The following is a 12,344-nucleotide window of genomic DNA, read 5'->3' on the forward strand; positions in this document are numbered from 1 at the left end:
TAGATTTGATCCATGCCAGATACACTGTAAAATTCTCGAGACTACCTCTTCAAACGGATTCAAGCATGGTTCTCGATTGCGTTCCAGACTTTAAAGTCAAGTGTTTCTGAAAATGATCCAGCCATCTATGTATAACGGCTTTAAGCATGCTTCTTGCCATCAGGTGACAATGTTTCATCAATGTCGTAACAGAAAAAGCATTGGCCCCATCATTGCAAGATCACAAGTTCGAATTACAGGGGGAGGGACATACTCTCGGTCTGTCACTTGACAACAACAACAGGGACACGAGCCAATCATGTGCATTTGGGAGCTCAGGTATGTGGAAGAATGAAGATAGCACTACAAGAACAGATGTTTAAAAATGTGTAATTAGCTTGCTTCATGTCTCGAAGCAAGCATGTGTTAGTCTTCACCCTCGTTGGTATGATATGGAAGAACTAGTTTTAACTGGCATGTGACCTTAGATCATTCATTATAGCAATTTTCAAAAGTGTTGTTTTAGTGTCTGTGGCTTTAAATGACCGGCCCCTGAATGTCCATTTACGAAGAGGCATCAGAACGCAGAGGTCAAGTTATAATTGAGGATTTCTTTGCAAAATAACCCTCTACTGTAATCACACACAATGGAGCTGTTGAAACAAAAAGTCTACGAAATTAGCTTAAAATGTTTTACACCACTTCTTTCGTACTCATCACTATTCATTAAAATGACTATCCTGATCATTTATGCTGCTTCAGCAAGCAATACAGGCTCTTATTAACATCATCAGCCTTACAGCGTCCCTAAATTCAACAAACAAGCTAAACAAACAATAAAAGGGGCCAAGGGTAGCTCATTTAAATAAACCCTGAAACCGAGCAACTGAAACAGAAGTAAAACAAAGGGAGTTTGAGGTGTAAAAAATTCATAATGAATTTTATGAGAAGAAACACTTTGGAGAGCTACTATATTGCCAAAAGTATTTGCTCACCTGCCTTACGTGCATATGAACTTGAGTAACATCCAGTTCTTAATCCATAGGGTTTAATATGATGTTGGTCCACCCTTTGCAGCTATAACAGCTTCAACTCCTTTGGGAAGGCTTTTCACAAGATTAATGGGAATTTTTTGACCGTTCTTCCAGAAGCGCATTTGTGAGGTCAAACACTCATGTTGGACGAGGAGGCCTGGCTCACAGTCACTGCTTAAATTCATCCCAAAGGTGTTCTATCGGGTTGAGGTCAGAACTCTCTTCTTCTACATCAAACTCGCTCGTTCATGTCTTTATGGACCTTGCTTTGTGCACTGGTGTGCACAGTCATGTTGGAACATGGGAAATATGGAAATATGGGCCCTTTAAAACAGTAACAGTTACATCTACAGGATTTAATGTTGAATCAACCAGGATAGCTTCACATATGAGCCTTAGTATTTTTGCACACTAGGGACCCATGAGGTCATCCAAAAATAAACAAAAATTGAATTTTCATCACAGACAATACAGTCACCTGGATATTCTCCTTTCTCACTAGATTACTGTGCTAATGCAGAAGGAGTGACAGGTGTTACACCTTGTTTTTCCTCTGGGCATTTACTTCACTGATAATTATTAATGATCAAAATGTAAATTACTTTAACCTCATATAGAATGTAAAGCGTGCACAATTCCCCTTTAACATCAGCTCAATAACCTGCAATAATTAAAACACAATGTAGATTTCCTGTAAATTATTCTACGATGTCCTTCCACGATGTGAAACACGATGACATTTGTTAATCAAAACCTTGTGAAAGGTTAAGAAGACTTTCCCCCTTCTTTTCCATAAGACATATCATAAAACAATGCCTGTGCACACTGAGCAAACAAAGCAGGCCACTCCCTGTTAAACAAACAGCAAAATGCCGGATTTTCGTAGCATCATTTGTAAAGCAAATTACAATAATGCCAACCAATATGAAACCATTTTTTTTTTCATCTTCACTGCTGCTTAAAAATAAAGAATGCAGTAGATGATTTGAGGCAACAAATCCAGCACCTTAAAAAAGACAAGAAGGGGAAAAACTTGGCTGTCGATCAAGTGGATTGCGTCCAAACGCTGTGCTATTTCACTTCCTCCAGATCCACTACTGCGTTTCTGGCTCCTCATCGTGACCCTGTACAGGGTATCTTAACTTAAGCTAAAGCACAAAACCTGTCATGTTTTGCCAAAAACTAACTAGGGAATGGTTTGGTTTGCACATAATGTTTATAAAAGGCATGCTAAATACGGGCATAAATGTGTGCAAAATGTGTACAAAAATAAATTTAAGTTAATCATAACAAATCACTTGAAGCAATAATTCTTGGATCTAATTAGGCATTAGACGGAGGCAATTTGGTGCAAGCTGAGTTGACAAGAAGGGTCACTCAAGGCTGAAATTTCAGATTAATGTGTGTAAGATAAGCCCAGTGACTGTTAAGTTTTTAATGAGGGGACACAGAGGACTGAGGAAGCCTAAGCTTTTACGTATGCAAGTTAAACACTATGACTTTTTTTTGTTTTATTTAGTCTGCCACTCCTGAAGACATCACATGTCTAATATATATATATATATATATATATATATATATATATATATATATATATATATTAATGTACAGTACTAGTCAAAAGTTTGGACATATCTTCTAATTTAATGTTTTGTGATTTATTTTCTCCATTCTAGAACAATACTGGAGATTCCAAAATGCATTTGGAATTCGATAACTAAGTAACAACAAAACAAGAAGATCAGCTGTTCTAGAATAGTACATTAACAGTATTATCAAGTGCATTTGCAAAACCCATCCAGCACCATGATGAAACTGGCTCTTATGAAGATCAGATAATCCCAGGAAAGCAAGACCGAAACTTACTCCTGCTGCAGAGGAGAAGTTCATTTAGAGTTACCAGCCTCAGAAATCACCAATTAACAAACAGCACCTTAGATTAGATACAACTTAGTATTAACTGGTTAGGAAAAGCGTTCTAAAAAAAAAAATTATTGCATATTTCAGACATTTTACAATGTAGAAAGAAAAAAAAATCAGAAAAGACATGGTGTGACCAAAACTTTTGACTGGTAGCGTATATTTAGTTAAATAATTATCATACTTTTTCATTGTTTAAAAAAATTTTTAAAAAGCAAATAAAAAGACTCAGGTACGTTAAGAAAATATTGTAGGATACGAGTTTAAAAAAAAGGCTAATGCTGCTATATACAGGTCTTTAGCCTTGAGTTCTCAGCTCTATATTTGGACTGTTTTTCCACCTCTATTTAGTGAAACGCACCTGCCACATGAACAAAACATAACTCCAGGGATGACCCTGACTGACGTATTTTCATTGTAGACATATACAGCTACTTTTGTTGTCAGTAACCACAGTCAGCATTTAGTATATATAATGCCAAAAAATATATATATATATCGGCAAAAAAAATTAATTATAAACACTTCAGGAAAAGAAAAACTTGTAAAAATATAAGATTTATTATTATTTTTTTTAATTATTGATACAATTCATTTATTTAATATTACGATCATACTATTTTTTGGCTGACTCTTTTATACAGTATGGTAACATTATATATATATATATATATATATATATATATATATATATATATATATATATATATATATATATATTTATTTATTTATATTTCATGACCTCTAAGAAACATTAATGTACACCAAGCCTTGCAGTGTGTGTTGTTGAACATTATTCAGTTACGGACTGAGGCAGATAACCAGGCCGATCGGCTGGTGCAGAAATGAGACTGTGCTAATCCCCGAGCAGAAAGAGAGCAGCTTGAGCCGGGACGAGCCTTACCCAGGAGGCCTTGTGAAAAATAAACACAATTAACCCAGAGAGACTAGACAGCTAATCACAATCTCCAGTTTGTTCCATGTGAACTGGAATGCTTCAATTCTGAGTTATAGCACACTCATCTTATTTAGCTTGGCTCACTTCTCACTCTGCGGATGAGGCAGAAATACCTGGATGCTGAGTAGGTTCATTGGAGCATTACTTATTACTGGTTAAACTCTAAGCTGTGTAATTTGGGCCTCATTTAACACTAATTTAGTAAGCTTCTCAACAAACGTGAATTAAAAAGTCCAGTCTGATTTTCTTTGCACTCGTGCACTAATGACTATAAATGTTAATTACCCTGTGAATCACGAAGAGCACCTGATTTTCAGGTAGTTATACACTTAAAAGTGATTTTCTGGTAGTAATGCTCAAAGCCAAAATCAAGACAATGACGGAAACAAGCATCTCCGAAGCACAGTGTGCGCTAAAATCTTATTGTAATGCAACCCATCTGTTTTAGAAAGTGCCATTTCTTTTTATTCTAATAATCTTTTTCGATTATTCAGACATCTCTAAAATTCTTATCCTTCAGTATATACAGGTTTGCAGGAAGACTGGAGCCTATTCTAGGAAACGGGCACGAGGCGGGGAACACAGGTTGCACAGGGTGCCGATCCATTGCAGAGCACAAAAACACACACAAACTATGATCAATTTTAGGAACACCAATCAAGCTAATATGCATGTCTTTAAATTGTGAGGAAACCTACCAAGCACGGGGAGAAGACGCAAACTCCATGCACACTGAACCAAGGTGGGAATCAAACTCTCGACCCTAAAGGTGCGAGGCTTTTTTGTATTAATCTCTGGATATAATTTGAACTGATTTTAAATCTAATAAACATAAAATGATCTTTCATTCAGTCGACATAAACAAGCCCTTGACGCTTGAAATGTTTTATGATATACAATCATATATTTTATTATACAGTATGATCTCTTTATTATATGCTCTGAAACCTCTGAAAAATCTCTTTATACGTAAATGTTTGTATCCATTTTAATAAATAATTTCTTTAATAATATAACTAATTACTTTCATTGTAAACAAAAAGGCAGGAAAAATAATTACCCCTAGTTTTTCTCTCTCTCTCTCTCTCTCTCTCTCCCCCAAGGAAAACTTAATGCATTCTTTAACAAAGTGTGTGTAACAATAACCGAGCAGGCATAACCTGTTTTCTTGGCAACTGAAAAATGAGGCATGACTGAGGCAACAGCTTTTCATTAGTTAGACAACACTGTAAACTATGTGTGAATTGCACTTGCTCATGTGTTGTGCGTACCCAACCCCATTCCTGCACATTTATCATTCTCAAGAGGACTAAAGCTCGAATGCTACTGAAAGCCCTGGTTCCGACCCTGCTCCTACAGTAGACGTGCTTACCCAATGCCATGCCTGATCCAGACAACTTTTCTTATTTCTAGGTTTAAACATCTAATCCCTCATTACAGCCTTTTACAGACAGTATATACTTTGTCCGTATAAAGGATTTATGGGTGTGAATCAGGTGTGCGCAGCCTGGCACTAAACTTCGCAAGTCAAGGTGAATTACAGTATAGACTCAGAATGTTATATCTGAATGCCATGAATTCGTACAAGCATAGAGAGGAGCTGCTGCTTCGACACAGATCTGCACTTGACAGTCATTCTCATTTCATGCTGTACTTAATGTACACATCAAGAATGAATAAGAGAGAAGGCGGAAAACGCTGGTTTATCAAAAAGAGAAAAGTTGAACTTGTGAATGTCGGATTGACACAGAGCGTGTGAGAAAAAACGATTTGAGAGAATACAATACAATAATCATTTTAAGATTGCTTTGTAAATGGTACGAGCAAACATGGTGCTATATATGCTGGAAAATTTTTTATCAAGTCTAATATAATCTTAAAGTTACAAGTAGCTCTTAAAACCCAGAGCATTTTTTTTGCATTACAATGTTTTAATAAATATACAGTGAAACCTTGGATTGCGAGTAACACGGTTTGTGAGTGTTCCGCAAGACAAGCAAAGTTTTTTTTTATAAATTTAGACTTGGAAAACGAACAAGTCTTGGTTTACGAGAACTAAGTGTCATGTATCACCCATGCGCTCCTTGGTTTGACGTGATGATCACAACTAAGCTAACGGTTTCTCTCTCTCTTGTGCTGCGGAATTCTGGGTAGACGAGATAATCGTCTCCCCTGCTGGATCTTAGTGCGCGTCTCTCACTGGTATAATAAACATCCGTGCAAGCGTGTACTGTTTACTATAACACTGTGACCACATGTGTATGCGCGTAAAACATATTTTATTTTGTGTCTGTATGCGTGTGTGTACAGCACGTGTGTAAAGCAAAAGCAAGTCTCATCAGATAGGTTAAAAATCCATTTTCTCTCTCTGCTCAAGACTCAGCCTGCTTTACGTGTCTGTGTGCGCATGTCATTGGACACCATGCCACAGACACACAGACCCATCCTACTTTTGCCTTCACACACACACACACACACACACTTTCTCTCTGCTCTACACAGAAACACCGCTCTGTCGCGAATCTTTTTAAAGGTAAAGTGCAGGTTAATTTGTTTTATTTTTACTTTACAGCAGTGATTCCGTTAGTGTGTCACTCAATCAAGTGTCATTAGAGATATTCCTCGTGGAGGAAGGGTAAACTAAGTAAGACTAGAAGGGGGAGAGGGGAGCTTACTTTAGCTTCACACACTCACACACACACACACTCACAGCGCCTGCGCGCACAAACAAACACTTATCTGTCGGGATTTATTTTTACTTTTTTTTAAAGGTAAAGTGCATGTAGATTTTTTTTTTTTACTTTATATTTTGGGTTTATTATTTTTATATATTTATTTTTTGGGGGCTGTGGAATGAATTTAAGTTTCCACTATCTCTTATGGAAAAATTTAATTTGGTTTATGAGTGCTTTGGAATACGAGCCTGCCTCCAAAACAAATTATGCTCCTAATCCAAGGTTTCACTGTACATGGGGACAAATATTACAATATATTGTTCAATATAGAGTGACATACTTTTTTAGCACAACCTAGGAAATATGAAGAACTGAATTTTATTTCATTTTAACCATCTATACAAACATGGGTTACACAGGTAAAGAAATAGCGGCTATTTATATGATCACTTGTGTTTATAGCTGTCTTCTGTTGTTTCTATAACAAAAAATAAATAAATAAATAATAATAAAAAAATTATAATAATACGAGCATTTTGTAAGTTCGACACGTTGGTCCCATTAGTGGTAAAATTTACACGTTTTAAAAGTAACAACTTTGGTTCTACATGACATATCTCAAAAACCCAAATGCACAGTTTGATGTATGAAACCTCCCCTGTCGAAACACACTGGCAGGACTTCCTTACAAGCAGATGTTTTGTTTTTGTTTTTCGTTCATTCATTGATCAATGCGGTGCTGTTGCAAAAATGTGACGCTTGATTTTTAAAGGCTGATAAATTTTTTGGGACAGAATTTTAAATATGACGGTGATATGCTATTGATAAAGCTGTTAAGCAAAACCAAAAGGATCTGGCCAGCATGCAAAGCATCTCAGTATCAAGGCAATACAATTATGCAAATTCAGCTAAACTTAAAAATAAAAAAAGCATCAACCACATTTTTTGCATTTGTCTCTAGGTTGTTATTTGTTCCTGCAAACTAGGATAGAACTTGAATTATGAATTAATACTTTGTTCACAACAGTCTCTCACATGACTGGAAAGGATGTGAAAAAAGGGCCGGAAAAAAAGGAAACAGTGATTTGATTGCTACACTGTGCAATAACGGTCAGAAATCTCACACCCTCGCTTCGAACATATTTTATACTGCGTGGGTCAGATTGGTTTGTTTTTAATATATATAAACAATAAACTTTATCTGGATCCTTCATGATGAATTAGAACACCTAAAGAAAAAAAAAGTGTTAATTGTGTTTATAGAATAATGATCTATAAAACAATATTGTATATATTTAACACCAATATATTTCCTGACAATATTTTATGGTATGCAGCCCTGTATGAGCTTTAGTAAAGTTATGCCATTATATTTGAAGGTAATATCAGGACTGTGATCAGGAGAGTTCTTCAAACGTCCTTCCTTCTACATTATACCCTCATGTCAGTTCACTGCAGGTTTTATGAAGTGCTTTGAGTATACCATGTCTTTCTTCGACTAATAAAAAAATTGTGTTATTTATAGTGGTACATGAGGAATAAAAACATACCAGGTACTGTATGGGTACCTGCTTCCAGAAACAGCAACATCACTTCAGTGCCTGAGGTTTTTTACTTCTTACATACGGTCATGTCTGTAGGAGTTTATATCCTGACATTCTTGAACGACTTTCTGTGCTGTTTTTTAGCTGTTGTATACTGTACGTGTCTGACACTCAATTCCTCTCAGAACTTCTATACAAACTTAGAGCGATTAATCAGCACATATATATGTATTTTTGCATGGGTGAGCAAAAGTAACTAAAACCACCACAGGAGAACTCATGAATCTACAGATTTACTTTGCCTTTTGACATTGTGTTTTAGGATTGCCACAGACTGATCACGTGCTTTCGCATTCAGATGCTCAAAAAAAATAAATAAATAAATAAATCGAACCATGATCCAAAGCAGTGAAGGTACGAGAGCTCAAAAAAACTGTAGTTTAAACAAAAACAAGTTCACAATGTGAACACAAAAAGAACTGAGTTCCTTTTCTGTTGGTCCACTATACTGTACATGAAAACACCCTCAGGGAATGAGGCAAGTTGCAACACTGCGCAAAGCCTCACCTGCACATTTCCGATTGTTATCAGAAACTGGTAATTAGAGATACTGCTCTGTCATTCTCAGAGTCTCAGAAATACCGATCAGCCATAACATCATAACCACCCACTTAATACTAAGTATAGCTCTGACCTGTCAAGGCACGGACTCCACTAAACCTCTGAAGGTATAGCACCAAGGCGTCAGCAGCAGATCCTTTAAGTCCGTTAAGTTGTGAGGTGCGTCCTCCAAAGATGGTTTTTTTTTGTTTGTTTTTTTTTCAAGCCTGCACCCACACCAGCCCATTTTGGATAAGATTGTACACCACTGGACTACACAGACCAGCCTTTATAGGCCTTCAACATACTTCAATGAGCCATGGATGTCCGTGACTGTTGTCGGTTCACTGGGTTTTCCTTCTTTTAACCACTTTTGGTAGGTCCTGAACAATCACAGTGGGAACATCTTACAAGACCTGCAGTTTTTAGAGTTAGCATTGAACCAGTCACAATTTGGCCTTGTCGAAGTCACTCAAATCCTCACGGACTTCAGGAACAATTGCAAGATTCACTTTCTGCCTGATACATCACACCTACTTCCAGGTGCCATTATGGCGAAATAATCAATGTCACTCACTGCACCAACGAATGCAACTCTGTCTTCACTTCTTCATCAGAAGTAAATCTTTGTCATCACAGGGGTGCTTTCAGAGGACCAAACAGGTAAAAATCCAATGGAGAAAAATCTGAACTGTAGCAGGAATATGTTTTTACACCTGAAAAAAAAGTGTCAACAGTGTGGGCAAAAGTGTGCGGACGTGCATCACATACAAGATCACTCACCACTGGATAGCAGTCCTCTGCGTTTAGTCTAAAGATTTGGCTCCGGCTCTTTGACAAGGATCTCATTTTAACGAGTGCTGTTGATTGTTCTACCTTTTTTTTTCCTGATAATCCCAAAACCAGAAATGGTTGACTTCTGTACTTTTTCTTCAGGATGTTTCTGTTGGATATCCTTCCATACTTTCAGGCTCGTAGTAAATGAACGAATTCAGGTTTCGTCGCCAGTAACGATTTTTTTTTTTTTTTTTTAAGGAAAGTTCACTTTCCTTAAGAGGATCAGTCCAAATTTAGTTTTCAAATATCCAAGGGCTCTTTTGGGAGCCATTTCCGCAACGGGTACACTCTTGGACCACAGGAAAGAAAAAACACAAATCACTGCATTTTTGCTTGCATCGCAGTAACAAACCAACTGATGTAACACATTCACACCTTCACAGCAGTGAAAAAATGGTTTTAAAAATTATTTTTGACTGCAGGCCATAATTAAGCAATTTAATATTTTTGTTTTGGAACTGCATTAAACTGGATGTTTTGCATATAAAGTACTAGTTAGGTAAAAACTGTGAATTTCCCACATAAATGTTTGTGTGTGTGAAGGGAGACTTTTGGGACAGCCTGGAAACTGAGAGTGTACAAGGCAAACCCAGAACTATTACTCAGCTAAATTACTTCCTCTTATCAATTTATAACTAACTGGGTAACTTCATAATATTTGGCAGGTAAATTAATGACAAACATAACCAGTTTAAATAATAACAGTAAAATAAAGTAACACACAAACTAATAAGCCTGTTTAGTTTTATGTTTAGTGTACCGTAAAAACTGAGGTAATTTGTAGAAGCTAGCTGGCTAATTCATTTCCCTAATACTGTACACATACCCTGTGAGTTCTGCTAGCCTGCTGGCTAAATAAGCCTCCATGACTATACACGTTAAGCTTTCAGGATTTACTCAGCAACCTTTTCAAACAACATTTCCATCCTAAACCGGTGTTAATTCGTCTCGGTTCATTACCAAGTGTGACGGGTTGTACGGTACCTTGTCGCTAATATTGTCCGTGCTGTCCGGATCTCCTCCCGCTCCACCACCGCGCTTCCTCAGCTCTGTCATTGCCACCTGAATTCTCCCTCACACATACAGAACTAGTTTAAAATACAAAGCTTTAACATGAACCCCAGCTCCTAAAAGCGGCTAGTTTTCAGCAACATGAGAAATAAAGTGCCACAAAGGTGTTATAAAATAAATAAATCCTCAATAGGTTTGTGAGAGACTCCGTGACAAAATGCGTGCATTTGTTTATATCCGCAGATCTGTCACTGCTGCAGCAGCTCGCGCGCTCTCTCTCTCTCTCTCTCGCGCACACACACACACGAGCGCGCTCACGCGCGCACAACAGGGTTGCCAGATAGGTATCATTTCAATCAAAAACTTTAAAATCTGCTTATCATGGACAAATCATTTTTGATGTATACATATCACCTCACACGTTTCAAACCCATTTCTCAAACCCATATCAATTCCTAAATCTCCAGGGTCAAAGCTTCGATTCCTGCCTCAGGGTCTGTGTGTGTGTGTGTGTTTGTGTGGAGTTCACATGTTCTCTATGTACTTGTTGGGTTACTTCTAAAGTTTCCACATGCAGGTGTTCCCAAATTGCCTGAAGTGTGTCTATGTGTGTGATAGACATAGACGAAACCTGTACTTTTTACTTAAAAATCAAACTATAGCCCATGTCGTAGCCTTGCCTAGCCTACTGAAAAACCAGGTTTGGTCTGATCAGTTACCACTAGCTGGCTGAGCTGGTCAAACTGGTAAGTGCTGCTAGAAATCAGACAGTTTGTCAAGCATGTTTACCCACTCACTCACTTATCGTCTATACCGACTGCCTTGTCCTGTATTAAGGGTCATGTACACTGAAAAGAGTGCCAATCCAAGTTTTTGGGCTGTGGGAGGCAACTGGGGGTACCCAGAGGAAACCCACCAAGCACGGGGAGAACATGCAAATTCCATGCACACATAGACAGGAATCAAACCCGGACCCTGGAGGTGCAAGATCGACAGTACTAACTACTATGTCACCATGTTTCTTATGTTTAAAAAAAACCCTAGCAAATGAATTAAATATGTTTTTGATCAGTTTGGACCATATGGAAAAAATTAGAACAACTCTTATGTCAAAGGATTTTTCCTATGTTTAATGTATAAAAAAAAAAAAAAAAAAAAAATGGTGGCATGGCGGCACGCTTGGCATAGTGGGTAGCACTTTGGCCTCGCACCTCCAGAGTAGAGGATTAGATTCCCATTTCAGGTCTGTGTGCACGGAGTTTGCATGTTCTCCCCATGCTTGGTGGGTTTCCTCCCACAGTCCAAAGTCATGCAAATTAGGCTAATGGGCGTTCTCAAAGATTCCCCGTAGTTTGTGGGTGCCCATGCCCTGTGATGGCTGACCCTGCCCAAGGTCTCCTGGAATAGACTCCAGGATGTATGAAAATGAATTCTAACCATTTAGAGTTGAATTTAATGTTGAGTGACAACTCAAGGGCAAGTTTTTGTTATAACAGCTAAACATAGACATCTATTGTTCTCGCTCTCAAAATTAATGAGAAACCAGATGGTGCATGGTCCTTTGTCCTGAAGACTTTCCCATAGTGGAAAACCAACAATGTCAATGAATGTTAAACAAACAACTGTTAGAAAACGTAACCAGGTCAAAAGTTATGAATATTTTGTTAATTAAATAAAAAAAAAAAAAAAAATCCCCATTTCCCTTGTGGCCGACTGATTTGACTGATTTGCATGCTCGTAAAATAATAATAAATATAGTTGCAAAGCAACAATGATGGGCCCAAGA

At 37.5% G+C, this 12,344-nt stretch overlaps 1 protein-coding gene across 1 annotated transcript in view; it reads right to left on the reverse strand.

The window, feature by feature from the left end:
* cds1 (CDP-diacylglycerol synthase (phosphatidate cytidylyltransferase) 1) overlaps positions 1-10,831 on the reverse strand; it is a 29,079-nt gene extending 18,248 nt beyond the window's left edge. Inside the window, exon 1 of the mRNA XM_053481516.1 lies at positions 10,532-10,831. Coding sequence (XP_053337491.1) covers positions 10,532-10,603 — 72 coding nt within the window. The 5' untranslated portion in view covers positions 10,604-10,831. The remainder of the gene's footprint in view (positions 1-10,531) is intronic.
* Between the last annotated feature and the right edge of the window lie 1,513 nt (positions 10,832-12,344).

Source organism: Clarias gariepinus, chromosome 21 (genome assembly GCF_024256425.1).
Source record: "Clarias gariepinus isolate MV-2021 ecotype Netherlands chromosome 21, CGAR_prim_01v2, whole genome shotgun sequence".
Classification (NCBI taxonomy): Eukaryota; Metazoa; Chordata; class Actinopteri; order Siluriformes; family Clariidae; genus Clarias; species Clarias gariepinus.